Genomic DNA, 26,814 nt, shown 5'->3' with positions numbered 1-26,814 from the left:
GAGGAAACGGGAACCCACTCCAGTATCCTTGCCTGGAGAATCCCGTGGACACAGGAGCCTGGTGGGCTACAGTCCATGGGGTCACACAAGAGTCAGACGCAACTGAAGCAACTTAGCACACACACAAGTCCTTACCTATTTCACAGGGCTGATGTGAGAAGCAGAGAAGACAATGCACTTAGGAGCATAGCCACGCAGTGGTCCCTCCGTTGCCCCATCACCGAGCTGGCCTCCAGTGGGGAAGGCCTGGAAAGCCCTGGGGCTTTGATGCTGAGGGTCTTTGTGGTCCTCTCTAGCTCAGAGGCCTGGGAGCCCCAGAGTGACAGTGGGGAGTGAAGGGAAGCAAGCAGAGCCCCTTTCCCTTCTCCTCTGCCTTCTTTGCCTGGTTGGGGCTCAGCAGGCTGGGCTCAGAGTGGTCTGAGCAACCTCCCGGCTGCTCTACCTCTGACACAACCCAGGGCAGCGCACACCTTCCTCCGGAGCTCACGCCTCCCTGGAAACATCCAGAGGCCGACCGCTTGGCCCTGGGTGTCCATCCTCAGATGGCGGCACCTGAGCTTAGCCCGAGTCTCTGGGAAATGCAGGGGTGGGGATGTTTAGGACCCAAAAGGGAACTCAATCCTCTTTGGCTGGGAGGGGGGTGGAGGGCCATGGCTATTCATGGTTCTGTCACAAGGGGACTATCCAGCTGATAGAATGGACAGAGACGCCCCCTTATGGAGGAGGCTGGGATGGGGACAGGGCTGGGGGCACAGGGACAGATGGTGGGGTCTGGACATTTTTAAGGAATTGTGTGGTGACTTTTGTTTTCCACGGAAGTATCTTTAAAAGTTATGCTAATAGCCTCTTTGGGTTCTGATGGCATCTTGTAACGTGCAGGTGTGTGGATGTGGGTTCTCAAAGCACAGCACAGCTGCAGCACCCCCAGCACAAGCAGGGCATCATAGGCAGCCAAGCCTGCAGGAACCCCTGGGGGAGGGTGGCCAGACCAAGCATGTGCAGAAGGCTCACCCTCATCTCTTGGGACATCTCCCCAGCCTCCTGCAGCCTGACCTCCTCTCCACCACCCCCAGGTCAGCTCCTTCAATTCCTCCTACTTCCTCCCACTTCCTGGAGCCCCCACTTGCTCAGATTCCTTCCTGCCTGTCACAGAGTCCCTCAGAGTCCACGTGGATGGGCCGGCGACAGGCAGTGCCATTAGCAGATCAGTGAGTCTCTTCCCCATGAGAACAGGACCTTGTCTGCTGACCAAGCCTAACACTCACATCTAAGGAATGAAGGTACGGATGACTGTATTGGATGATATGTAACGGCTGTCTTTCCCCAGACGTGGAGCCGCACTGGGGAGGGGCTGTGTCTGCTCCTCCACGGCTCTATCCCCAGCAGCACCATCTCTGGGTTGTTGGGTCCCTTAAGTCAGCCTTGGCCGAGTGAAGTGGGGGAGGGCAGGACTGTCCCAGTCTCCAGGAAAGCGGGATCCCCTTTGGGAAAGACACTATAAAAAGGCTCCCAGCTGCCCCAATCCCGAGCAGTTCCAGACAGCACGGTAAGAATAAGGATGCTTAACACTATGTGAGTGTTTTATAAGAACTATGTCCTTTCATTTTCACGGTGGACCTATGAAGTCGATGCCATGGTCATCCCCATAGACCATCCCTCAGGGCTTCTTGCCTAGCTGCTCCTGGTGGGATTTTAGTGGGAGGAACGTCACAGCCCCAAGAGACAGAATTCGAACCCTGTGAATACCCAGGCCGGCACACTGTTCCCATCCACGTATGCATATGTTTCTGTGGTTTTATTATTACAAACACACCACGGCTCTGCCACACCTGGGGACTCCTGAGCTCCGCATGCTCACCGACCCTCTTTTTTCTAACTGGACAGAGTCACACAGAAGGGTCCAAGCCACATGCAGGCGCGAAAAATATTTGACAGAGCCATTCAACTCATAGCTTATAAGGATGCCATTTCTCCAACTGTGAAAGAGCTTTACAAACACCGTGCCACATCGCCCTCGCGACGCTGGATGGCCTGATTCATGCTTTGTGAGCTTCAGAAACTTTGGTTCCCTTTTCCAGTGTACGTGGCACAGGCAGGAAATGCCAACAGGTCCTTGCTGGAAGTCAACGTCAGGCAGTGACATCCAGGACTCTGCATTGCAGTGGGCTAACCACCATGTTTAGGGGGCAAAAATGAAAAGTCTATCTCTCACCCTCCTCCCCCCACCCCCACCCTCCCAAGGCTCAGATCTCATTATGATGTGACCCATGGACATCAAAGTGTGATAATTTGGTTTCAAAAACATTCAGTCTCTTTGGCAAAATGAGAGAAAGTGGCAGGGAGCTGCTGAAATGCATTCCTCCTGCAGTCCTTCGCACTAGTGCTTCATCCTCTCTAATAACCGCTGATAGACAGGGGCTGAAAAAGAGACATTGGAGAGGTGAGAAATGTGCAGACTTCCCACATCTGTCTAGGACACTGTCATGAGAACCACCCTTCCTCTGCCACCCTCTCCTGCATAGAGCAGATGCTTTCTGGTTTGTAAGACTTCCAATCTTACTCAGTGATGATTGGAACTGAGGTATTCTCCATTTCCCAGCTTGGGACCATATCCTCACCAAAGGCTCCTGCCAAGCCTTCGTGCAATACTTCCAGGTTACCAAAGCCAAAAACTCATATCAACCCTAAAAGGCTGGTACTCTTATCATCTCCATCTTATGGAGAAGGAAACCAGGGGTTCTGTGTCTGACCCAAAAGGCTGTGTTTTATGGCACCATGATAGTCTTTCTACAGACAGCAGATGACAGGTTTAGGCCTGTTTAGGGGTAAGACTCGGAGAAGGCAATGGCACCCCACTCCAGTACTCTTGCCTGGAAAATGCCATGGACAGAGGAGCCTGGTAGGCTGCAGTCCATGGGGTCGCTAAGAGTCAGACACGACTGAGCAACTTCCCTTTCACTTTTCACTTTCATATATCGGAGAAGAAAATGGCAACCCACTCCAGTGTTCTTGGCTGGAGAATCCCAGGGACAGAGGAGCCTGGTGGGCTTCCGTCTATGGGGTCGCACAGAGTCGGACACGACTGAAGCGACTTAGCAGCAGCAGCAGGGGTAAGAATTACATAAGTCTATGAGAATGTCAAACCCAGACCAGACTTACCTAGTTTCACAGAGGTCTGTGTAGCCTGAAAGAAAACACAAGGTGTCAAGGTTTCTAGTGGCAGTTATACCTACACTTGCTCATGGCAGTGGCTTTGCCTATGGCCATCCTTACTTAGAAAAAAATGGTGGGAGTGAGGAAGAGGAAGGGGAATTACGGAACTGCTAGGCCCTGTGGAGCCCCAGAGCCAGGCTTTCCCCCAGACTATCATTTGGACCTTGGGGAGCTAGGCCCACACAGGGGATGGGGATCACACATAGGAACTCTGGGCCAAGAACCCTCCTCAGGGAGGACTAAGGAGACCCCCGTCTGTCCAAACGTAAAGTGACACATTCCAGCTCCAGACCTTTGGGTTAAGGACCACCTTCTGCAGCCTTGTGTGTTAAAATGCAAACTTCCAAAAAATAAAATAAAATAAAATGCAAACTTCCTGCAACACACCCCATATTCCCAAGGGACTCCAGCTGACCCAAAGCAGCAAGGGAACCTGCATGGGATCCCTGGACAAGCTGGGGAGCAGGAGAAGCAGCATAGAAAGTCAGAGAGTCTCTGGGAGGGAGGTGAGGCTGAGGGAAAGGAGGCAGGTTCTTCGAGCTGGCCCAGAATCCAGAACCCACACCACTGCCCAGCAGAGCATGCTGGGCTGTGTCACGGAAGATGGAAGAGTGACCTGGAGGCCCAGGCTCAGACCAGGCCAGCCCACTATCAGGAAAATTCAGGCTGGGCTGTCCTTGGTCAGATGGATTCTCACCAGCTGCGGCTTCCCCACAGACAGAGGTTTGAAGCCCTGGGCTGTCACCCACAAAGGAAACAGACTGCCTGGGTTTTTATTCCAAACTCCCCACAGGCCAGAGCTAAGGATACTCCAATGGGAGTGGGGAGAGCACTGGGTGGACAGCCAAAGGAGACAGGAGAGTCCCCTCCACGGGCCCGAGCACAGGACACAGCTATTCAGGCCAGGGGCCCACAGAGCTGGCTCATACCCTGGAGAATGCAGATGCCTGTTTGAAGATTTCGAGTGCAGAGTCTGCAAGTTCGTCGCCTCGTTCCTGAGGTCTGTTGGCTGCAGATAAAAGAAAAGGCAGCTTGGATGAGAGAGAAATGATTAGCATGTCATTCATAACTGCCAGGACTGAGGGGCACTGTTGGGTCTTCTGGCTTACATCCTCAGATGAAGTCTGCCTTCATAATGTTCCTTAACTCATGGAGGAATTTAGCCCGTGGGGAGAGAGCTCAAAGAAAGGTGAATGCACAAGTGAGGGGAGAGGCTGGGTTCCACAGTAACTTGGTTGGAGGTTCAGAGAGCTCAGCCGGGGAGGGATGCTATAGGAGGCGTGTGCTCTGACCCACGTTCAAGCACCAACATGGGAAAAACAACCGGGCTCTGTTTGCGTGGGGCTGGGACAGCGAGGCAATTCAGCAGAGAGGTATCTCTCCTTCAGTTACTGGTGTAGCACGTCTGAGCCGAGAGCTCCTAAGTCACTTTTCAACCAGACCCAGCCCTGCTGTTCACAGATGCTCAGTCTGCATGTTCCACATTCATTCTCATCTTTGCCGAGAGCAGTGTTTCTACTGAGCGCTAACAGCCATGAGCAGAGACAGAGCAGTGGCAGGCTGAGTGGGGATGTGTCCCTTTAGGGCCTTACCTGGAGGCTGCAGGACACTGGAGATGGCGTGGACCACGCCATTGGTGGCCATAATGTCCACCTCAGCAACAGGTTCCTTATTGACGGTCACCACGTTGTTTTTCTGGGAGAAATAGAGACAATGATTGTTGAACATGGAGCCTGTTCATCCCATCCATTCTTCAACCAAGCAAACCTTTACTGAGCATTTCTAGATGCCAGATCCTATGCGAACCGCTGAGAGCACTCTGGTAACTGGAATAGACCCTGCCAGTGATAGACTTTTGGTCTAGTGGGTTCAATGTAGTTATTTATTTTAAACTTTTAATTTGGTGCTGAAGTATAGCCGATTAACAATGCCACGATAGTTTCAAGTGAACAGCAAAGGGACTCAGCCATACACATGCGTATCTATTCTCCTCCAAACTCCCCCCGCCCCACCCAGGCTGCCACGTAACACTGGGCAGAGTTCCCTGTGCTATACTGTAGGGCCTTGTGGTGGTGGGTTCAATTTAATCCCTTATGCGGACTCAGCACGTTGCAACTCACAAACGCTCTTTTGTACAACTCACTCAGTCCTCACAGCAGTGCATGGGGAAGAGGGAGACAGTAAGGCCCCACCTGACAGAATGGAAAACTCGAGAGAGGCCAAGTGCCACCTTTAAGCTGAGGAGAGGACAGCTGGAGACAGAGGCCGGGTGTCCAGCTCTGGGGGGAGGGCTCTCTACACTTTTCCTCCAAGTCTGACTTCAGATTTTCTCACAGGGTAAATCTGTCTCAGGCTCTCCTGAAAGACCCACGAATCAGACCCAAGGGGGACGGGGGAAGTGAAGCCAGAGACCGACAGGACCCTGACACCCCAAACCAGGTGCTGAGAGACTCTCAGATAGGCCGCAGAAGTCACAGGTCAGGCCGTCCCCGTACCCTGCCTGCCTCCCCGCGCTCCCGAGAGAAGCCGACAAGCACAGGGGTGGCTGGAGGCCAGGAGAGAGGCATGAGGAGCAGAAGCTAAGCTGGCCACATGCTGCAAGGGGGTCTGTCCATAGGGTGGGGCGGGGGGCGGTCAGTGGCCTTGGCTAGGGTAGGCAGGGAGGCCCCAGCAGCTTCAATTTGAGGTAGGGACCCTCTGAGGTGGCTCCAAAGGGGAACGGGTATCATCAATGTGCAGAGTGAGTGAAGGGGCACAGATCAAGTATCAGAAGAAAAAGCCTGTTTTTTTTTTTTTTCTTCTGGGCTGGTTTGGTTCATGGTACAGCTCAGTGAGGCCCTGGACTTGGGGGTGATGGAGTGGGAATGGATCTTTCAAGACATGTAAGTCATTGTTTATCAGTTCCTTAAGGGGGGGCGGTTATATTTAATAGCTTCTCTCAGATGCCAATCAGATGCTTTATTCCCCTGCAAATCTGGAAGAGCTTATTCATGTCTAAGCACAATCTCCCTTAATTTCTTTGGAAGACTCTTTTTTCTTTTCTGAGAAAAGGCACTCAGAGATTCAAGATGCACCTTAAACACAGTGTGTGTCTAATGCCATCCTAGGGATGAGCTGTGCCCTGGAGCCCCAGTGGCAGGGCACTGCCAGCCTTTTAACTGTTACACACACTCACCGAGCTGACTTCCAGCTTGTCGCCTTGGAGAGACTTCAGCCGCACCAGGGCCCCGATGCCTCCGCTGACCAGGATCTCATCGCCAACGTGGTATTTCAGGATGTTGGCAAGCTCCTTGGCATTGCCTGCAGGTGTGTGGGAAAAGAAAGTAGAGTTAATCCTAAGGCTGGTAACTGGTGTGGTCAAGGAGGGCCCAAAGGAGAAGATATAGGTGGTCACCCCTGTAACAGAGAACGCCCTGCCCAGGTAATAAGCACTTATTGAGCACCTACTGTTTGCTCAGCCCTTTACCCCATCATTTGCATAATGATCAGGGGAACAAGTCATATGACGGTGGCCATGAAGCTACCGGTGCATTTGATGGGCTGCTAGGTTAAGTATACGCTTCTGCAATGTTGAGAAGGAGTTAATCCATATTCCTCTATGAGTGTGACTCATGTTTCCATGACTAAATAGTTGCTTGGAAAGCCAGGGGTCTTTCCAGCACCAGCATCTGAGACATTTCATCATCAGCATGGCTCCCAACAGTTACAACACAGTAGTGAAATGTTTACACATTCTGCCCTCAAATGCATATTCAGAGACGGCTGTTTCCTGAAGGGAGAACTTAAAAAGAGTCGACAGCTGCAGTCTGGAGGAGCCGAGGGGGGTATCCCTCCACGGTGTCCCTCCTCATCACGTCTCAGCATTCCTTCCAGCCTACATCAGCCTCTCCACCAACTGGGGAAAGCAGCCAATTGCTCATAAAGGTGCACAGGCATTTCCCCAATTAAGTGTGGGAGGCAATTCTTAAAGCTGCCAGCTGTCCTTGCAGCTTCGTCATGGCCTCCCCAATACTCATATTACCAGCCAAGTGGCTGGATACCCCCAGGGCTCATGGATGGCTATTTCCAGCATCTTGAAACTGAGAAGAGTGGAAGCTTGAAAGCACTGTGGGGAGTTCACTTGGTTATTGTCGAATCCACATGAGGGCCATGGGATGGAGCCATCAGGTACCAAGTGATTTCCAAACACCCGCAACTTGGAGCTGACAAATTACTCTTCCACAAAAATACAGCCTGGAGGTGCCGAGCTGAGCTGCTCCTGGGGTGGGAGGGATCTCCTTCTTTCGAGATCTCTAACATCTGGGTCAACCTCAGACACCTGGATGGGCTCCACCACCCCTCAGCATGCTGGGGTCTAATCCTGCCTACAAGCTTGGGGGAGGACATGTTGGGGAGCCTTGCCCAAGCCCTCCCTCAGCTCCTGCACAACTGAAAATGAAAGGCAAGCCGAGCAGGCTGGGCCACCTGGGGAATATTCCATTCCTGCTGAACAGAGAGAGAATGGAAAGTTTATGTTCAGAATGGACTCCTCTCTCCTCCGGAACATATGTCAGCACCATAGACACAGGCATTCATTTAGCAGTAAAGAAAATTGAATGGGACACAAACTCAGTTCGCAGCTGCCAGAGCTTTCTATTCTCCACTCAGGAGTGGGATGGGGGGGGGGTAGGTATAGATGATGTGTGCCCCGAAGTTTGGCCGAGGTCTTTCCTCCTCTTCCTCCTCCTCCTCAGGCTCCCCTTTCTATGGTGGAGGGGAAAGCTGGTTCTCAGGCACGCATCAGCATACATACTGCAAGCCTACTCCACCTCCCATCATCATGGCCGTGATGCCGTTACTGATGGGGGACACGTGCTCAACACCACAGGCAATGTTTATTTAATCCTCACAACACTCTAAGCAAGGTATTCTTACCACTCTTACTTTTCTAATGGGAAAACTGAGGCCCAGAGAGGCTAAGCAACTTGTTAGAGGTCACTTAGCCGGTAAATGCCAGAGCCAGGGTTTGATCTGCTTTCGGATAATCCGGGAGCCCAAGCTCTTAACCACTAGGTTGTCTCTCAAACATCCCAACTCAACTGCTCAGGGCCCTGACTAGCTTCTTGGTAAAGCTTTCATCTCGAGGAGGGGTACCTGGTGTAGGGCGATGGCTTCATGAGCAGGTTCTCACAGATCCTCGGGGGGAGACGTGCCCGGCTGATTGGGCTGGTTGTCACCTCCCCTCAGTTCCTTTCTAACTCGTCTCCAGATTGTTCGCTGCCCAGACAGGCTGACCGCCATGAAATGCATCATTCAGGCTCCCTTGTTCTCATGCAACCAGCTGCCAGGAGGCTGCTGAGGGAGGTGGGGGCACCTAGAGGCCCCCTTGCCATAGCTCTGACCCCAGCAGCATGTGGCTCCAGTTGCTGTCCTGTGCCCCTCATCCTAGGATCTCCCAGGTCATGCCCTCCCCCAGTCACCCCCTTCCTCAAGCACCCCCAGGTCTGTGGTGATAAATATCAAAAGGTATCATCACCCCTTTGTATCATCACCCTTTCCTGGTCCGTGGTCCTGGTCCCTTAACTGCACTGCAGTGTCCCCTGCCCACAATTCTGTAAATAATCTTAAATTTCTTTCCGTCAAACCCTTTGCCAATGGTTTCCTGCTGGAATCCTGACCGATACGGTTACTTTAGAAAAGATGACAAATGTACTTAGGTGGGTGTTTACCCATGAGTTTGTTCAGTTCTCCACGGGGCAAGGCTTGGAAGGCTTCATTGGTAGGAGCGAAGACCGTGTAGACTCCTTCCCGGTTGAGGGTCTCGGTCAACCCTGCAGACTGGATGGCGGCCACCAGCATGCTGTGGATACACACATGGAACATGTTACCTGCCAGTGGGTGGAGGGGGTCGTCATGTGCCCGAATCCCGCACCACTGTGGGCAGGTGGAGCCCAGAGCACTGGCATTCACACCCTTGCTGGGTTTTGTACAAACAGGGAGCAATCCCAGTCTGCATCTCCTCTCCATAAATGCAAAGCTCAGCGAAAAGCCGTAAGTCATCAGCCAGAGGGGGGGAAGGAGGAAGGGAGAGGTCAGAGCAGGACTAACCTACAGACATCGAGCCACAAGGGCCCTGGAGGTGTGATTCTGGGAGCTGGGGGGTGTGGCAAAGGGTGGGTGGCCTCCCAGGTTCTTATGCAGGTGGCTGAACTCGGCGGCAGGAACCACTCAATGTCACGGCACCCAGGGGTGAGTGAACAGGTCAGAAATGGAGGGAGCAGCGCAAGGAAACAGTGTCACTGGGAGTCCGGGAAGGAGAGGCCAGGAAACTGCCAGGGCCTGGAAGCTGACACTTCACAGGGAGACTCATTATGGGTGCAGAGCCAGGCATGCTCAGCTTCCCTGGGACTTTAAAAGGAGAGTGGGATGCTTTCCTTGAACTTGGGAATAAAAGTGCAGCCCCTCCCTGTTCCCATGCACTTGAAGATTACCCTCCAGAAGCAACCCTTCTTCTCAACCTAAGCTTTCAAGGTGACCCCACATCCTTTCTGAATCCCTGGCCAGGGAGGTCACATCGGTGCACAGCCAGTGTTCATTAAACCCCCGAGGAAGTGGGAAGCTTGATGGACAACTGGCACCCAGCGTCCTGCCCTAGCGTGACCACGTGGCAGAAATCCCCTGGGGATAGGGCCAGTTACCTGAAGCGATTGTCCCCCTTCAGGACATCCATGACAGTCCCCATTGGGGGGGTCAGCACCCGGTCCATGGTGAACAGGGTTCCATACCTCCCCCTCTTATCATGGGCTGCGATGCAGCTGTTCTCAATACACAAGCTCTGTGAAAGGGGCAGAGAAAGGCCAGGTTACCCCTCACCCAAAGCAGGGGCCTCCCGATTTGTTCAGAGCATATGCTGGTGGCTTCATTCACAGAGATCAGTGAATATATATGGGGTTCGGCCTTAAGACGAGGATAAAAGGATGTGCTTTCTCCAAGAAAGAAGAAAATTAAAATGGTGTTCTTAAGGTAAGAAGAACCACTGAGGCCCCAAGAAATTTACAGACAGGGCTCATAATGAGATTATTGTGTGATACGAGAGGGCCACTGACAATGATCAAATGAAGTGACAGAGTCTACTGATCTGTTCATTTAACAAAGGACAACCATCTTTAGCCAAACGGTGCTGGCTGGTCCTGAGCGAGGGCTCTTGTATTATACTTCCCGTTTGCTGTGCCAGGGTAATAGGTGGGTTTGAAGGAGAGAAAAAACAGCTGAAGAGAGAAAAGAAGCGTTTGGATCAAGGAGGGCTGTGTGGTTAGTTCAGGCGACTTCTCTTCACAAAAGCTAAGAAGGATCCAAACCTTCCATGCCTCCTCCCTTCGTTCATCACTCTGGGGTCAGGGTGGATAGCTGCTTACCCAGCCAGGCCAGCCAGATGTGCAATTCATTCCCAAAGGCCTCCACAAAAGGGGGTTAAGACACTTTTGGCAAAACCCCATTTTGATACTTTGATATCAGATATTCTTTCTAAAATTCCTTCCTTCCTTATTAGAAACTACTTCTCAGGCAAGCTCCTACTTATTAAGCACTTTTGTTTTTTTAAACACTAATATAACTTCTATTGCTTGGAGCTGAGATAAAGAAAGAGCATGATTTAGGACCCAGAACTTACATTACGATAAACGAAAACTCTCAGTTTCTTGCCGCCCAGAGTGTCCAGGGTCTGTCCGTGGTACAGATACTTGGAGGCCAGCTGATCTTTAATCATGTGGTTCAGAAGTAAATTCTTTGTCCGGGCATTAATGGGAGGGGTTCCATCTGCAAGAGAAGGCGTGGTCAGGTCCAGAAACTGACTCTGAAAATGAAGAGAATCAGAGACCATGCGGCAGAAAGCCTGATCCCCCTTTTGGAAATGGAGATTGAGAAATCCAGCAAGGCTGCCAATATTCCTTAACATCTGGCATCTTCTGCGAATTAAAGAAAGAAAAAAAAAAGTTCGAGATCATCAAGTGTGTTTGGAATTTTGCCCTAAGAGGGAAGGGAAGGCCTGGACACAACGTGGCCCTTCTCTGCCTTCCCCATGGCCATGGTTCAGCTGTATCCTCACTATGACCTCCCGACTGTCACACTGGCAATCGACCTCGCAGAAAGAATGACAAGTGACCTCTCTGCTCTCCTGACAGATGCACACTTCATCTGAGGCCCATATCCCCACATGCATCCTCTGCTCTGCCAAACGGAACAGCAGCGCCTCTTCACTTTCTGGTAAAGTCACATCTGCTTTCGGCTGAGCTGGGTGGAAGCGCGAACTGTCCATGGGGAGTCATAAACCGGGCAGGGTGCCGCAGAGGTGACAAAAGAGGGGCGGCTGCCCCCAGGGACACATGTGCCAGGCTGCCTTCCCCACGATACCTTTGAAGACAGAATTCATGGGGGCCAGGAGGGTCAACCGCTCATTTCCGGAGAGATGAGAGCCAAGGCCAGCTTGTCGGAAAAGGTCAATGGCTGTGGAAACATCGGAGTCTGCAGCCAACTCAAATAGTGTCTTGGCTACAAGGAAGGAGAAAGTGGGTTCAAAAGTTAAAAGTACTGTTTTCATTTACCATTCATCCACCCCAGAGTATGACATACATCAGCAGGAATGTCATCTCTTGAGTCAACAACCCCTCTAAAACGCTGCTGGAGCAGAGAAGGTTTGTGACATCAGGGGAACGGTCCCCCAGAAAACCTTGCTGGATGGGGAAGTACAATGAGGGTCAGATGGGCAGGGGGCCTCTGTCCCAGCCCTTGGTCAGGGTCCTATCTGCTGCTGGGGAGGAAGAAAGAATGTGGTCTGTGCCATGGCTTCTGAAGAGCTGACAATGCCAGTGACCACACCCATGGAAAGCTTTCTTCTGGGTTGGTTTTTTTCCCTGTGAGATCCTCTCACTTCTTAGGCATAGAACTCCCTGGAAATCCAAGATGGTACAAAGATGCTGAATGGAACCCATGCCAAAGTCCACTCGCTCTTTTCTCCCTGGGCCAGTGACCCTAGGATGCTTGAGTACAACTGAGAAAGCAAATGCTCTGAGGTCAGCAAATGGCTCTCTGTGCCCAACCAGAACAGGCAGAGCTTCTGAAAGGCTCCTGTGGTTGAGCCTCCCTAGACACCTTCCATGGCTCTCCCCTGCTCACAAGATAAAGCCTGGACTCCCAAGCCTGCAGCTCTAGAGTCTTCACAATCTGGCAAAACCTGCCAGGTGCCCAGGCCATCTCTCCTGGGATGCTGTGAGCCAGGTGCAGGCAGGGAAACACCCCCCAAGATCCCTGAATTCCCCTAGGCACACCACCATGGGTGGCATGGGGACAGCGGACTGAACAGGCCCAAGGCCCTCGAGGCCTGGCTCACCTGAGTCAGGGATGAGCAGCTCGTCGATGAAGTGGATCACCCCGTTGGTGGCCAGGACGTCTTTGTTGGAGATGATGGGCTTCCCGTTGATGGTGAGCATGTCCCCACTGCAGCCCACTTCCAGCGTAGTGCCCTCCAGGGTCTCCAAGGACAACCCCGCCACAATGGCTTCGGCACACATGGCCGACTTTAGGATGTGGTTGTTGAGCAGATCTGGGGGCCGAACAGGGCACAGGTCAAGTCAGTGCTGGCCAGGCTGATCTCAGGCATCAGCTTGCCGCCTGCCCACAGCTGGGAGGATTCCATCATCTCCGAGGCTAACAATCAGATGAGCCTGGGGCACCACATGGATTGGCTCCTTCTCCTCCTCGCTTCCTAGCCTAGCCTCTAAAACTAGGTTGGGCTCAGTGGTCAGACTGCCTGAGTTCGAATCTCACCTCAGCCACTTAGCAGCTGTGGGACCCTGGGTGAGTCACTGAGCTTCTCTGAGTCTCAACTTCTCACTGGTCAAGAGGAAGCATGCACAGCATGCATCTCTTAGGGCTGGTGTAATGATGACATGAAGCTGAATCTAAGCACCCAGCACAGTGTCTGACGACAGAGTATATGCCCATCAAATGCTAGTGCAGTGCCTGACAACAGAGTATATGCCCAAGAAATGCTAGCACAGTGCCTGATGACAGAGTATATGCCCAACAAATGCTAGTGATTAGCTTCTTAGGTGGCTCTAGTGGTAAGAACCTGCCTGCAAAGGCAGGAGATGTAAGAGACGTGGATTTGATCCCTGGGTAGGGAAGATCCGCTGGACGAGGGCATGGCAACTCACTCCAGTCTTCTTGCCTGGAGAATTCTATGGACAGAGAAGCCTGGCGGGCTGCAGTCTACAGGGTCACAAGAGTCAGATGTGATGGAAGCAACTTAACACATAGCACACACCTGAACTTCAGGGTGAGTTCTCTTATGTGTATCTGAACCACCCGGATGGAAAACCTCAAATGTGTTTACCTTGGGATTTTTTTTATCTACTGGCCTTTCATAAAAATGAAGTGTGGTAGGAAAAGATGGAAAGCTGTAGCATATGAAAGTTCTGAATTATCTGAAGATCTTGTTTTTGTTTGTTTGAACCCAATCCCCTGGTGGCTCAGACGGTAAAGAGTCTGCCTGCAATGTGGAAGCCCCGGGTTTGATCCCTGGGTCACAAAGAACCCCAGGAGAAGGGCATGGCAACCCACCACAGTATTTCTGCCTGGAAAATCCCATGGACAGAAGAGCCTAGCAGGCTACAGTCCATGCAGTTGCAAAGAGTCAGACACCACTAAATGACAAACACAAACACAAGGGTCTACTTAGTTGCTGTGATCTGTGAGAGGTTGGGGATGGTGATCAGTAAGCCATGGTCTCTCTTGCCCCACCCACCCCCTCCAGTAAATCAAAAATAGAATCATGCTTGTTCAAGTGCCACTTCAGCGTTCAGGCAGGGGCTGGGGGTGCTGAAGCTCCAAGGAGCCGTGGATGGAGATGTGCCCCAGCCCCTGCCAGGCAGAGCTCGTTCCGGGACTGAGGGTCACGGGGGCCCTCTGTCTTGTGCTCTCAACACAGAGGCAAGTTTCAATGTCCTGAGTGTGGGAACCAAAACCATACTGTCACACACAGGAGGAAGCTCTGAGGCCCAGCACAGGGCTGAAGGCCATGACGGCCAGCACGGACCCGCTTCAGCCAGTGGGGAAGACAAGGGACTGCAAGACCGCTATGGGCATGAGGCCTTGGGGATTGGGTTTCTCCAGAAAGGAAGGGAAGGCTAGGGTGGGGTGGGGGGACATGACGAGAGGGTGAGCCAGGCCAAGGCTGAAAGCCAGTCTGCCAATGGCCCTGCACAGCAACACAGGGCCACCTCTCACCTGCCTGCTAACCCGCTGATAACCAGCCTTCTGTAAGGTGGACCGGGACTGTCTGCCTCCCCGCTTGCCACCACAGCCCCTCACATGGGCCCTGGCTTTGAGCAAACAGTTTCCTGAGTGGGAAAAGGCAGGAGGGCAAAAGGGGTAAACCTGGGGTGTTTTCTCACTTTATAAGAAGGCGTTGTGATACTTACAAAAATAAAAAAGGTACTTGGTACAAAACATGTTTTAAGCGGAAAACAGTTCTAAATAAAAAGCTAAAATGATGCAATGTACCCAAGTCCCTTCTCCTTGGAAGCCTTCAGGACCCTCAGGTTGCAGGAGCCGCCCCCACCCCCTCACCCCCCGCCATTCTCATCTCCGTGACCTTGGGAGCTTCTCCATCATTGCACTCAGCACATCAGATCCCAACAACCTGCTTTTAAGCCGTCACACCAACTAGGCTTAACCTTCCCTGACCTGGACCGCATTCACTTTGGCAGCCTGGATTCCTGGCCCCACAATGTCTGGACACAACAGCTCTCCAACTGTGCTTTCAGAAATGTGCCCTTTCCCATCCCTGCAGAGCTGCAGGGAGAATATTTTACATTTATGGGGTGTCTGAAATGCATTAGGCATTTTATATAGCACATTTCAAAGGTGGGTTTAAATAGATTCAAAAGAAGTGAAGTCATCCCTGGATTATATTTGGGAGGAATAAGTGTGGTTGGAGGGTTGGGGTGCACAGGGGACCGGGGGCCTACTTCCCTTTGTAGGGAACTCAGGGACCCGCAGGCAGCGTCTCAGGAGTCCTGGAGTTGGGGGGAGGGTGGCAGAGCCTGGCCTCCCCTCCTAATCTCCCACACAAGTTTGGTCCTTCACTCTCCTCCAGGAGAAACCAATACTCCACCTAACTTACCAGCCTGAGAAGGTGAGGAAGGACTGAGCAATGAAGAACCAAGAGCTGACTGTTACTGGTTTTTAATTATAATTTTGGACTATCCCTGAGGCCCCTGGCTAGACACAGGAAGAGTTCAAAGGACAGCATGATGATTCCATTTCAAGGATGCTAGGACAGGCCAACCCCTCCCCACACCTCCAAGCTGCTGCCCACACTGGCAACCTCACCCTGGCTTTGATCATCTGGGCCTTTAAGTCTTCCTGACTCTGGCCAGACCCTACTTTGGACCTCCAGCAACGCATCCTTCGTCAGCCCAGCTGTGTCCCTAAACAAGGCTGCTGGACTCCTATTGGCCCCTCTGACCAGGGTTCTGCTCTGACCTCTGCGGAGACAGGGTCAGCCGGGAGCAACGGGACAGGATGGCAGGTGGCATGTCTACTTGGACAAGACCCAGCCTGGGGCTCAGTCTGGCTACTCTAATGAGGCAGCCGCAGCAGCAGCCCAGGGGTGCTCACCTCTCAGGGCCTCTGGGTCCCCCAGGATCCGGTTCAAGGTCTCAGCGGGGATCTTCTCGAAGGCCTCATTGGTCGGGGCCAAGAGCGTGTACTGGCCGTCACCTTCGAGCAGGGTGTTGAGCCCTGATGCAGCCACGGCAGCCTGTGGGCAGGGAGCAGATGGTGCATTCCCTGAGGGCTCTGGGAATCTCCGCACACTAGAGGCACACGAGGTCCCACCAGTGCACCTCTGGAGGGCTCCTGGCTTTTGTAGAAGCCCCAGATGTAAAGACAAGCTGAACCAAGGCTCACTTCTTCCCATCCCTCCAGTGAGCTCCGCCCACTCTGGTCATCCTTAGCTGCTGCCTGGTTTTCCTCCTTTCCAACCCTGGGCCTTGGCCTTGTAGTGTTCCCTCTGCCCTATCCTTGCTTTTCTGACTCCTATTCCTTCTCTGGGCTTTGACTGAAATGTCATTTCTCTAGATAGTCAACTTGGCATTGCCCTCCATCCCCACCCCAGCCTGCCCCGCCTACGACCCCCTGATGAAAACAAGTACCTTTCTATTAGACACACTTGCACAGCTTGCTGTCCTCATGCTGCAATTTAATCGTTGGGTGATGATTATTTGTGTGAGCTCTCTGAGCGTAAGGATGACATAACCCCTTCTCTGCAGAGCAACCAGATGGCTCTTCTAAAAGCATCCTACTGCTATCAGGATAAGCCACAGTCCTCGCTCAGCTTCCAAGGCCCCACAGGGTTTGACCCCTCCAGCCTGGCCACTCCGACCTCACCTGTTGGCTCCCTAGCGCTCTTCACTCAGTCCTGCAGGCCTCTTTGCTCGCCCTGCTTCTGAGCCTTAATCCCCCTCTCCCTTCTACCAACTTAGCTCTTGCCCCCATGTCTGGTATAACTGGCCATTCCCAATGTTCAGGCCTCAGCTCAAAAGTCACCTCTTCCAGACAGACCTTCCTGGACCAACTAGACCCCATGGGTCTCCCCTGCTCACCACTCGGCCTGACGTCACAGCACTTAGCACCATCTGTGACGGCCTTGTCTGTTTCCCCAAGAGTGTAAGTGCCAGCTAAGACAGAACTTTGACTTATTCTCCTCTATTCCTCTGAACACACTAGGGAAGTAGCAGGGGCTTCATGAGTACATGTCAGCAGAAGGAAAGACGGGTATTAGGGAGAGCCAAAGGGAAGAAGAAAGCAAGGAATATTTGCAAAACCTGAACAGTAAGAGGAGGTTACTCAGTGCGGATCAGCCACCACTAATCAAAAGCTGTGCCACCAAGTTTGTGGGAACAGCAGCCCCCTGCAGATCCCCAACCTTTGAGCAACCCAGAAGGAAGGCAGGGGAAGAGGGTGGACAGTGGGGTCCACAGGTACCCCCAGAGCCTCCTCCTGAGTCCACTCAAGCGTCAGCCCAGCCTGGGGGTGTTTGTCTCTCTGTGTTGGAGATCTCCAGGGGAGGAACCACCCCACTCCCACTTCGCATCCTTTGTGGTCAGGAAGTTCTCGTTGAATCAGGGCAAAAACCCTGACAGGGCAGCCTGTGCTAACTTCCTCTGGGCAGCTGTGGCTAAGAGGAACGCCCGCCTGCCACCACAGTTGTAAGATAAATGCCTGCTGGGCATGGGGGTGCCGGAACAGCATTCTGGGACCCAGAGCAGGCAGAAGCCAAGCCAGATGTCAGTTCCCAGGCTCCTGTGTCTATACTCGTGGCCTCTCTGCTGGTCTGGGCTCTAGGGAAATAGGGGTGTGAACAGAACAAGGATCCCATGGTGGGGACATGTGATCCAGAAGACCATGCAGCCTGAAAGGCCATTTCTCTAGTCCCACAGGTAAGCACCAGCCCCTGGCAGGAGGAGCCTTCCCATTCCAGAACACACAATGCATGCCCAGGCTACAGTACTGCTGCAGCCACAACCTTGGAACTTTCCAGGGGCGTCAAGGAAAAGAAACTTTACAAGGGAGAAGTCCAGCAGGGGGACATTCCCAGCAGATTATGATGTCTTCCTGTGATCAAACTAACTGCCTAACTAGTAAATTCACCACGTTTATAGGCATCAGAGGAACTTGCTCCACGGTCACCTAAAGGCCCATGAGCATAGAGACACCTTCCACCCCTCCCACAGAAGAAGGCCCTCTTGGGAGGTGGTGAATCCCCAGGCCTCCCCCTGCCCCAGGGTGGGCCCTTACCCGCAGGGTCTCGAAGGTGTCCTCGATCTCAATGATCTGCTGGATGTTGTTGGTGACAGTGGAGATGACCTTATCGATGAGGTGCACCACGCCATTGGTTGCGTGGTGGTCCGCTTTCAGCAGGCGGGCACAGTTGACGGTCACGATCTGCCCAGAGGAGTGAGCGTGAGCGGTTAACACCCTGGAGGCACAGCCTAGAAGCCCCAGGAGGGGAAACCACAGGACGGAATGTGGAGAAGCAGGGGCAGGAGGCGGAGGACTGTCCACAGGTGACCTCGCCTGCAGGACACGATCCCAGAAACCCGCCCACACGTGGAGCAGGTGCAGGCTCAGGGTGGGCACGGGGCAGAGCCGTGGAAGCAGGACTCCCTACCCCGTTGGGATAGTGATGGATCTGGATGTTGGAATTCTGGTACATGGAGGTGAGGGCCATGCCGTGTTTCAGCTCGTCCGTGAGGACCCGTCTGTCCACCATGTGATAGCGGAGGGCGTTGAGCAGCTCGATGTTGACGTTGCTCACCAGGGAGTCCAGCACTTCCTAGGAGGAGGGTCAGCGTGGCCGTGAGGGGGCTGTAGGCCCCATGGGTCCCTGCCACCCTGGGAAAGGTGCCCCAGGGACCCCCATTCCTTCAAAGACCTCTCCCCTGTGAGCACTGAGACCTGTCTGGCCACTTAAATGGATGGGGCCTTGGTAGCCACCTGGGGAGGAATATTTTAGCCCAAGTGCCATGGCTTTATCTGAGGCCTTAAAGAGGACATGTCCTGAGACAGTGGGAAACCACCACAGAGTCTCAGGAAGACGGTCCCCGGGATGAGAGCCCTGGGCATAAGGAAGTCATCTCACAGCCGGCAAGGATGACCAGGCCTCGTTGCTGGGGGCGAAGATGGTGAAGCTGCCGGGTCCTTCCATCTCGGGCCTCAGCTTCTCCGTGCGGTCCGTGTACAGCTGAGTGGTGGTCGCGCCGACGACTCCCAGGGTCTCGTACAGGTTAGAGAGCGGCAGGGCTGCAGAGAAAGACGATAGAGCAGGATGGCCTGCGGGATGCCCCCGGCCAGACCACACCCTTCCTTGTGTGAGCACACCCACTGGAGGCGGCCAGACACAGTCCGCTACGGGGAGCCAGAGAGGCCGGTCACCTGCTGCTTAGAACAGCTCCACAGCCAAGGGCTTCCCTACGTGAGCTCAAGGGATTGGTCATTTTTAACCACAGCAGAGCAGAGCTTTTGTTCATAGACAATCAGATGACACAGGTAGGAGCCTACACCAGAAACAGATAGCCCAATTACAAGCTAGTCTTACGGACTTATCTAGTTGTTTTTGAAACTGGTTCCCTAATGGCTTCCACTGGAATGAAAGAGATCTCGGAAGTGCTTTGGGTTTTTGCAAATAATAAAATGTTATTCCCTGAAACAGCCTGAAGCTCTGGAGGACCTTGTCTCACACGGGGAGTTTCTCATATTCCTTTGGAAGGGGCTGAAACTAAGGCCCTGAGGGTGCCCACCCTCTGCAGTTGCTTCCCTTCCCCATCCCACGCTCCCTGCCTGTCCTGCTACTCGGCAGGAAGGCTGTGGCCCCTGCCCATGCCACCCTCTTTGTGACCTTGGTACCAACGAAATCACCCCCTATCTTTTAAACCTCAATCTCACACTCTTAACTAATGAACTAGCAAAGATTTCAAAGTTTAAAAAAAAAATCTTCCTTGTAGTCCCCAGAGGTGTGTAGGACTAAAGGAAAGGATCTGATTTCACACGGGTGAATTCACAGGTACCACACTGTTTGTGGGCCCAGATGGCCATTCGTGGTGCCCTTGGCTGACTCTGGGAAAGCCAGCCTGCTACTCCCGTCCCTACAAGCTCTGATGGGCCAGGTTCCGACAGTTAGGTGTGGTGGCCTGAAGTGCTCGGCCCAGCCAGAGGCCTGGCCTGCCCTGTAGCTCTCCAGCAGGGCTGCTCAGCAATACTGGATGTATTTAGAATCTCTTGCAGCCAGAAACAACAAAGGCAGGAGCCTGTGCCTGGGGCGGAGGGCACAGGCAGGTCAGGACCGGAGTCTGTTCCCCCAGCGTGTTAAGGAGGTCGGCTTGCACAGGAAGGACAGCGTGCTGTTTCCAGCCTCCAGCCTCTGGACCCCCATTCAGACTGCTGCCCCTCACATGGGTGCTCCTCTCTCCCTTCCTCCTCCCCTCCATCTGCGCCAACAGGCAAGGCTTATTCACCTGCAGGACAGCCCTTCTCTCCTGGGACCTTCTCATATCCCGGACAGCACTCGTAGCTGATGACTCTGCAATGAGACATGCACATGTATTAGGCAGGGCTTCCCTCCCCTCCCGTGTCATTGGTCCTCACTCTGGGAAGGGACATGATGGGGCCAGCACACAGCCTGCTCCTGGAGGAGATCACACGCTCGGTCATCTCTGCACCTCTTGTTGGCAAGGAGGTTGTCACACCTCCTCAGCTTTGTATACGGTACCAGCGATGCTGTCACTTATAGTCATGCACCGGGGATGCAGCCAGAGGACTGCGGCAGCCTGTTCACAGTGGCATTAGTAAACATCCTCACCTGATATTCATCTCCAGCATCATTCATGAGGAACCCAGTGGGAAGAACTGCTGAGAGTAGCAGGGAGGAGTAGGAGGAGCTGTGGACCTCTCTGGTTCTGAATCTGCCACTAACTAACCAACCCAGGCCTAGCCAGCCAGTCCTGTCTCCTCTCTGGGCCTCAGTTTCCTCATCTGTAAGACGTAGACATGCACTGTGTGATGGTCATTGAACTAAATAGCCCATGAACTTCTAGCTCTCTGACTTAATAGCCAAGAAGGGTAGCATATTTATGATCATCAAGTTTTATTCCATCTTCACGACCAAACTTTACAATAAAAACAAAGCTCTTTAAGATGCTTACTGCTTCCTTAAATTAAAAACAGAATTTTAATCAATGAAAACCTCTATATGGTTTCAAAATCTACAAAAGAATTGATAGTAAAGTGTTCTCCACCCATGCTCATCCTTCAATCTTCCTTCCAGGAGGTAACTGATATTGCCAGTTTGTGAGATTCTTTGTATTTGGATAAACAAGACTGGCAGTTTATAGTTTTAAACTTTGACATCACCTGACATTAAAACTTAGACCAACGCATCATGGCATACTCACCACCTTCTGGAGGTCTGAAACGTAAAGCTTCAGTTAATCCAACATCCCAAGGAAACCCAAAAGACTAAGGATTTTGAAGAGCATCACAAGGAAGTAAGTGTCCCAAGAAAGACTAGATTCGTATCAAAACCCCCTGTCCCGTTGAAGGTCACTCCTGCACCAGTGCTGTGAGCACAGCCCCGTCCTTGGCAGCCCTGGGACCTGAAGCCAACAGCCTTGTCCAGCCACTTCCTTTCTTGCCCATTTGTCCTTCAGGACAGGCGAGAACACAGCCTTGAATCACAGAGGGTTTACTACAGAACTGCTCACCACGGCCTCTCACGGCTGTTTAACGACAGTATAGACAGAAGAGAAGCAGATAGATGGGGCAGAAGTTTGGGCTTTGGGGGTAGGAGGGAGCGGGTGCTGCTCTCAATGAGCCGGGACATTCTGCTCTTACTAATTCCACTGGAGTTGTCTCAGGGAAGCCCTGGGACCCATGTGAACATGAAGCCTGGATCATCTGTCATCCAGGGGGCTGTCTCAGAGACAGACTAGGATACTCAGGCTGCCAGGGAGCTACAGGTGTCACTGTGCCAGAAACAAGCCCCTAGGACATTGCTGAGGAGTGAGATCACATGTACTCTTCTCTGCCCTTCTTTCTCCATCCTTCTGACTCCTTCTTCCCCCCTTTTCTCTCAGCCCTCCTCCCATTCCATTCCTCTTGAACCTTTCAGCCCTGCTTAAAAGGGTGAAACAGGCTGGTGGGCTCAGGACTGATCTCGACTGACTCATGGTTTTATTTTTGGAAACCAGTCATCGTCTGCAAAAAAAGTGAGATCTGACTGCCTTTCAAAGGCAACATGAGGTAACTAAATAGGATTAGGAGACTAGGCTTGTCATCTATCAGTAACTTGCAGGGTGGCCTTGAAAGTTCATTTCTTTCTCTGGGTCTCAGTTTCCTGATTTACAAAAGAAGGTGAAGCTAAACTAGATGATCTCCAAGTTACCTTAAATCTCACACTCACAATTCCAACCAATGGGATAATTTCTAGGGTACAGGAAAGCACTCTTTCAAAGAAGAGTGTCTGCCAGAGTCTCATAGTTAAACGTAGGGAGAGCCACAAGCTTCAAGCCCACAGGACTGGGGACACGCATGGGTGGACTCTCAGGGTTTGTCTGATAAATACTGGGGCTCTGTGGTGGGAGTTGAGGAAGTGGGATGGAGTCAAGTCTCACAAAGCTTAGCTTCTTTCTAAAAGTGCCTGGGTGACACCCCTTGGAGTTGGAGAAGAGTCTTCTCAAAGTATTCCTCATCTCTGGGATCCCCTGAGTGCACGGGGCTGACACTGTATGCCTTGGCACCTTCAGTCATGCTGGTCAGACTCTTTCCACGGCGTCAGCATCTGAGTTCCATCCTAAAACACCACAGGAGAGCTCAATAGCTCACCGGATTTCACTGAGGACAACAGAAAACCAGCTCCCCAAGAGTGAACTTACCGGTGGCCACATGTGGAGGGGAAGGAGGGGTGACAATGACAGGAGAAATGGAGGCTGCCGGGCAGGTGGGGGAGCAGGGACAGATGAAAGCAGGGACATCTCAGCATGAAGGAGGAAATGAGGGGTGGAGTCAGAAAGCTGCAAGTGTTTTGGGGGTGAAGGCACTTCCAAGGCTTGTGGCTGGGGGGGGGGGGGGTCAGATCTAGGACTCTCCTCACATTTCACCAAGTCAAGACCCTTCTCTATTGCTGCTGACAGTGCACATATTTGGGGGGAAGTGGACTAACTGGAAAAGCCTAACATCAAAAGGACACTGGGGGTCTCTCTGATGTGATGAAAGCTAATCCCTGGCAGCATTCACTGCCTGTCCTCTCCAGGTGGGCTTTCTGGACATGGGGGACACACCAACTCTTGCGGGGGCACAGCTCCCCAACCCCCCCCCCCCCCCCCCCCCCCCCCAGCCAAAGGCTCTCTCCTGGTTAGCCCAGTGTGGCTCCTGCCAGGACACCTTCTGACTGTCTCTTAATCCTCTCATGCAGCTGGCCTCTCCCTCCTCTGCCTGAGTGCCACCCATAGCCTGGCACCCCCAGCACTTTCTGGGTGCATGGGGTGAGCAAGCCTCTCACCTCAGCCTAGAGGCCTTCTGTGTTGAAACACCTCCATAGCTGTCCGGTTCCCTGCTCAACCATCCCAACAACACAAGCTCTTAGAACCAGCCCGCCTGGCCCCGGAGAGGAAGAGGGCAGCTGGAAACTGCAGCCTAAGAAGACAGACCATTGAGACGATCCTGACCAAATCTTTCAGGACTGGCACACCCTCTTCTCAGCCCCATGCATCCCTTTCCTGGGGCTCTGGCCCTGGGGACACACATGCTGTGCTGTGGGAGACGGGGCTGGGGTAGTCACAAAGTTGTGGGTCTGAGGGTGAGTGCAGGAAAGCATGAGAATGGCAGGGAGCCCCCATCTGTGTCTCCCCAGTTCCCTGGCTTCCCTGCACAGAGGGGATAGATCCACTGGTCTCTGGCTTGAATCTTATCAGCAAAAGCTGCTCTGACTAAAGACTGCTGGCTTCTCCTTGGCCTGACACAGACCAATAAGCAGAAACCTCAGAAAAAACACATCCTCTAGGGCAATGAGACACAAATTTTCTTGTTTCAGCTTCCCAGGTCAGAAGAGCAATTTGAGGGATAAAATCAGAGAAGGTGCATGACTTAGAAGGGAATTTGAGGGAGGTAGGGGGTGAGGGGACAAAAAGTAGTGCCAATCCAAGGTCTAAGAGTTGAAATAGAGTTTGAGAGCTCTCCTCCATTCCCCTCCGAAGTTTTACTCACAACTGGATAAAGAGAGAAGCATTATTATTATTTTTTTTCCTGTCCTCAGAATAACTGTCCAAAGAGTTAATAAGTTAAAACAATCACTCTCTCCCAAGCATGCTGCACAGTTTTTGGCGGCTGGGACGGCTGTAAACGCCCAGGGACTGACGAAACTCTGAAGCAGAGGAATAAGGAATGGGGCCTGAGAGCCAACTTCCTGTGACCCGAAGGTAATCCATCTAGCACGTCATGATTTCCAAGGGAATCGCAGAGCAAATGCAGACTGAGGTCGTCTAGACATGCGCCTGCCTGGACGGGGGTTCTATTTTCTGCACTCAACTGAGCTCTCTTAAGCCTCCCAGGAGAAAATCAAACTCTTGAACTCCTGGTAAGAAAGGGCTCGTTTTAACCTGCTGCCCAACAACAAAGACTCCACTATCTCCACATTTCCCAGGGTCCAGATGGTGAGTGATGAGACGGAGCCGCTGGAAAATATACTTATGTATTTGGTGACCGTCTGTTTGTATGTGGCATGTGAGGGTCTTTGGGGAGATCCTGGATGCTGGCTGTGTCTCTTCAGCTCCCATGCTCTCCATCTGATTAGAGATGGAGCACCCTTGCAACAGGGGTTCAGAATGACTGCCAGGCTGGGGGTGAGCAACCAGGAAAAGGTTGGTGGCTCTGGGCCAGAGGGCCTCTATGAACCCCAAGGAGGCCTCCTCTTCTCCCTGCGACCCAGAGTCATAGGTTTCAGGGCTGGAGAGTGAGACCTGGGGCAGATGACCCAGGTCCTCCAGGGCTGCTCACTTGACTTCTCCACATGTCACCAATGCTAGCTGCTGCGCTCAGTTCTCCCTGGGGGCCACACACATCAATAGAATAACTGGGCCGCCTCCACCTGCCAGCAGATGACTTAGGCTTTCTGAGCCTCAGTCTTCCCCTCTGTAAATGGGCTAATGATCACACTGATCTTAAAGGGTGACTGTGAGAACCAACCAAGCTAGCCTATGAAAAACACTTACCAGATGCTTGCTATTTACTAGGTGCTCAGTCATTGAGCTGCTTCTTAAAAAATCCCAGGTATAAACTTTAAATTAAAGTTAGGTTATTGACTTCATTGAAAGCCATGCCAAGCATGAAACCACTGATCAAATCACATGTAATAAATAAATTCCCCATAACACAGCCATCTAAGTTAATAGACAGGGCCCATCTGGAGAATCCTACGGACAGAGGAGCCTGGTGGGCTGCATACAGTCCATGGAGTTGCAAAGAATCAGACACAACTGAGCAACTAAGCACATTGTAGTTGCAACAAATTATCAGAAGTTTAGTGATAGTGACTTAAACCCACAAAAATTTATTATCTTATAATTCTGGATGATAGTGTCAATAGCTGGACTTATGAAGCTAAAATTAAAGACTGTATTTCTCCCCAAGATTCTAGGGGAGAATCTAATTTTGTCTTCTCCACATCTGAGAGGATGCCTACAGTTCTTGGCTTGTGGTTACACCACTCCAACTTCAGTTTTCATTGTCATATTGCCTTCTCTGACTCTCACTCTCCTGCTTTCATTTCATGAGGACCCTTATGATTATACTAGTCTCATCAGATAATTCAGAATAATCTGCCTCCCGCCACACCCCCACCCAGTGCCTTCACTTAATCAGATCTGTAAAGTCTCTTTTCCCTTGTAAGGTAACATCTTCACACATTCAGGGTGAAGATGTAGACAGTATTAGCGTGACATCATTCCGCCTACCATAGAGTCTCACCTAAATGGTACATGGACTCACGTACATACTCAAGAGAACAAGGTTTCCTGTCAGCTAGCCTGCCTCCGAAGAATTGATGCCTTCCAACTGTGGTGCTGGAGAAGACTCTTAAAAGTCCCTTGGACAGCAAGGAGATCCAACCAGTCAACCCCTAAAGGAAATCAGTCCGGAATATTCACTGGAAGGACTGATGCTGAAGCTGAAGCTCCAATACTTTGGCCACCTGATACGGAGAGCTGACTCATTAGAAAAGACCCTGATGCTGGGAAAGATTGAGGGCAGGAGGAAAAGGGGATGACAGAGGATGAGATGGTTGGATGGCATCACTGACTCAATGAACATGAGTTTGAGCAAACTCTGAGAGATGGTGAAGGACAGAAAATCCTGGCATGGTACAGTCCATGGAGTCACAAAGAGTCGGACACGACTAAGTGACTGAACAAGAACAACAAAGCTGCCTGCTAGGAGTGTACAGAATGGGATAGAACCATCAGGAAACTCTGCACAGGAGAGGCATTTAGTAAAACCCTGGTGTTTGGTGTATGTCAAATCTCAGTTATTTCAGAGCAAGCTGGCCATGGGAATCCAGGGGGCTGTACAGGGAACAGGAAGCAGGGGAGGAGGTGCTGCTGTGGGTCTGGGGGACAGCTTGCCATCCCTAGATGGTTTCTCACCATCCTCCTGTTTTTCCTTTTGGGACCAAGGTTGTGGGATATAGGAGGGCAAGGAAAGGAAGGGTCTTGCTCAGCTTCATCACAGATGTCCTTGGGTACCCTGCCCGAATGAGATCTATAGGAAATAGCTCTGCTATTTTCTATAGAACTGATGGAAAAGTTAAACCATACGCTGGCTGGCTTCAGTAGAAGTGAAATGCCTAAGCCTGAACACAGTACTGAAGCAGTGTTAATATTTCAGCCTTTGGGCAAAGCCATGCTTGCTATTGGGGAAATGGGAGTGTCCTGCCAGCTCATCTTGGCTCTAGAGAATGGCTACTGCTGCCTGTGAATGATGCTGCTTGTGACACAGCGGCAAGCTTTTGGAACG

At 52.1% G+C, this 26,814-nt stretch overlaps 1 protein-coding gene across 2 annotated transcripts in view; it reads right to left on the bottom strand.

Annotated features, from left to right (window-relative positions):
* Positions 1-1,776: 1,776 nt before the first annotated feature.
* TGFBI (transforming growth factor beta induced) overlaps positions 1,777-26,814 on the bottom strand; it is a 67,057-nt gene continuing 42,019 nt past the window's right edge. For both annotated transcript variants that reach the window (XM_070465400.1, XM_020875543.2), the window contains 15 exons: positions 20,268-20,332; positions 18,896-19,056; positions 18,425-18,589; positions 18,052-18,198; positions 15,871-16,012; positions 12,578-12,790; positions 11,602-11,739; positions 10,862-11,007; positions 9,891-10,027; positions 8,922-9,052; positions 6,389-6,513; positions 4,806-4,908; positions 4,143-4,222; positions 3,160-3,184; positions 1,777-2,418 (listed from right to left, as the gene is read on the bottom strand). In XM_070465400.1, coding sequence (XP_070321501.1) covers positions 2,378-2,418; positions 3,160-3,184; positions 4,143-4,222; positions 4,806-4,908; positions 6,389-6,513; positions 8,922-9,052; positions 9,891-10,027; positions 10,862-11,007; positions 11,602-11,739; positions 12,578-12,790; positions 15,871-16,012; positions 18,052-18,198; positions 18,425-18,589; positions 18,896-19,056; positions 20,268-20,332 — 1,819 coding nt within the window. In that variant the 3' untranslated portion in view covers positions 1,777-2,377. The remainder of the gene's footprint in view (positions 2,419-3,159; positions 3,185-4,142; positions 4,223-4,805; positions 4,909-6,388; positions 6,514-8,921; positions 9,053-9,890; positions 10,028-10,861; positions 11,008-11,601; positions 11,740-12,577; positions 12,791-15,870; positions 16,013-18,051; positions 18,199-18,424; positions 18,590-18,895; positions 19,057-20,267; positions 20,333-26,814) is intronic.

The sequence above is a fragment of the Odocoileus virginianus genome, chromosome 3, assembly GCF_023699985.2.
Source record: "Odocoileus virginianus isolate 20LAN1187 ecotype Illinois chromosome 3, Ovbor_1.2, whole genome shotgun sequence".
NCBI classification, from domain to species: domain Eukaryota; kingdom Metazoa; phylum Chordata; class Mammalia; order Artiodactyla; family Cervidae; genus Odocoileus; species Odocoileus virginianus.
This window is presented reverse-complemented; position numbering and strand designations above follow the sequence as displayed.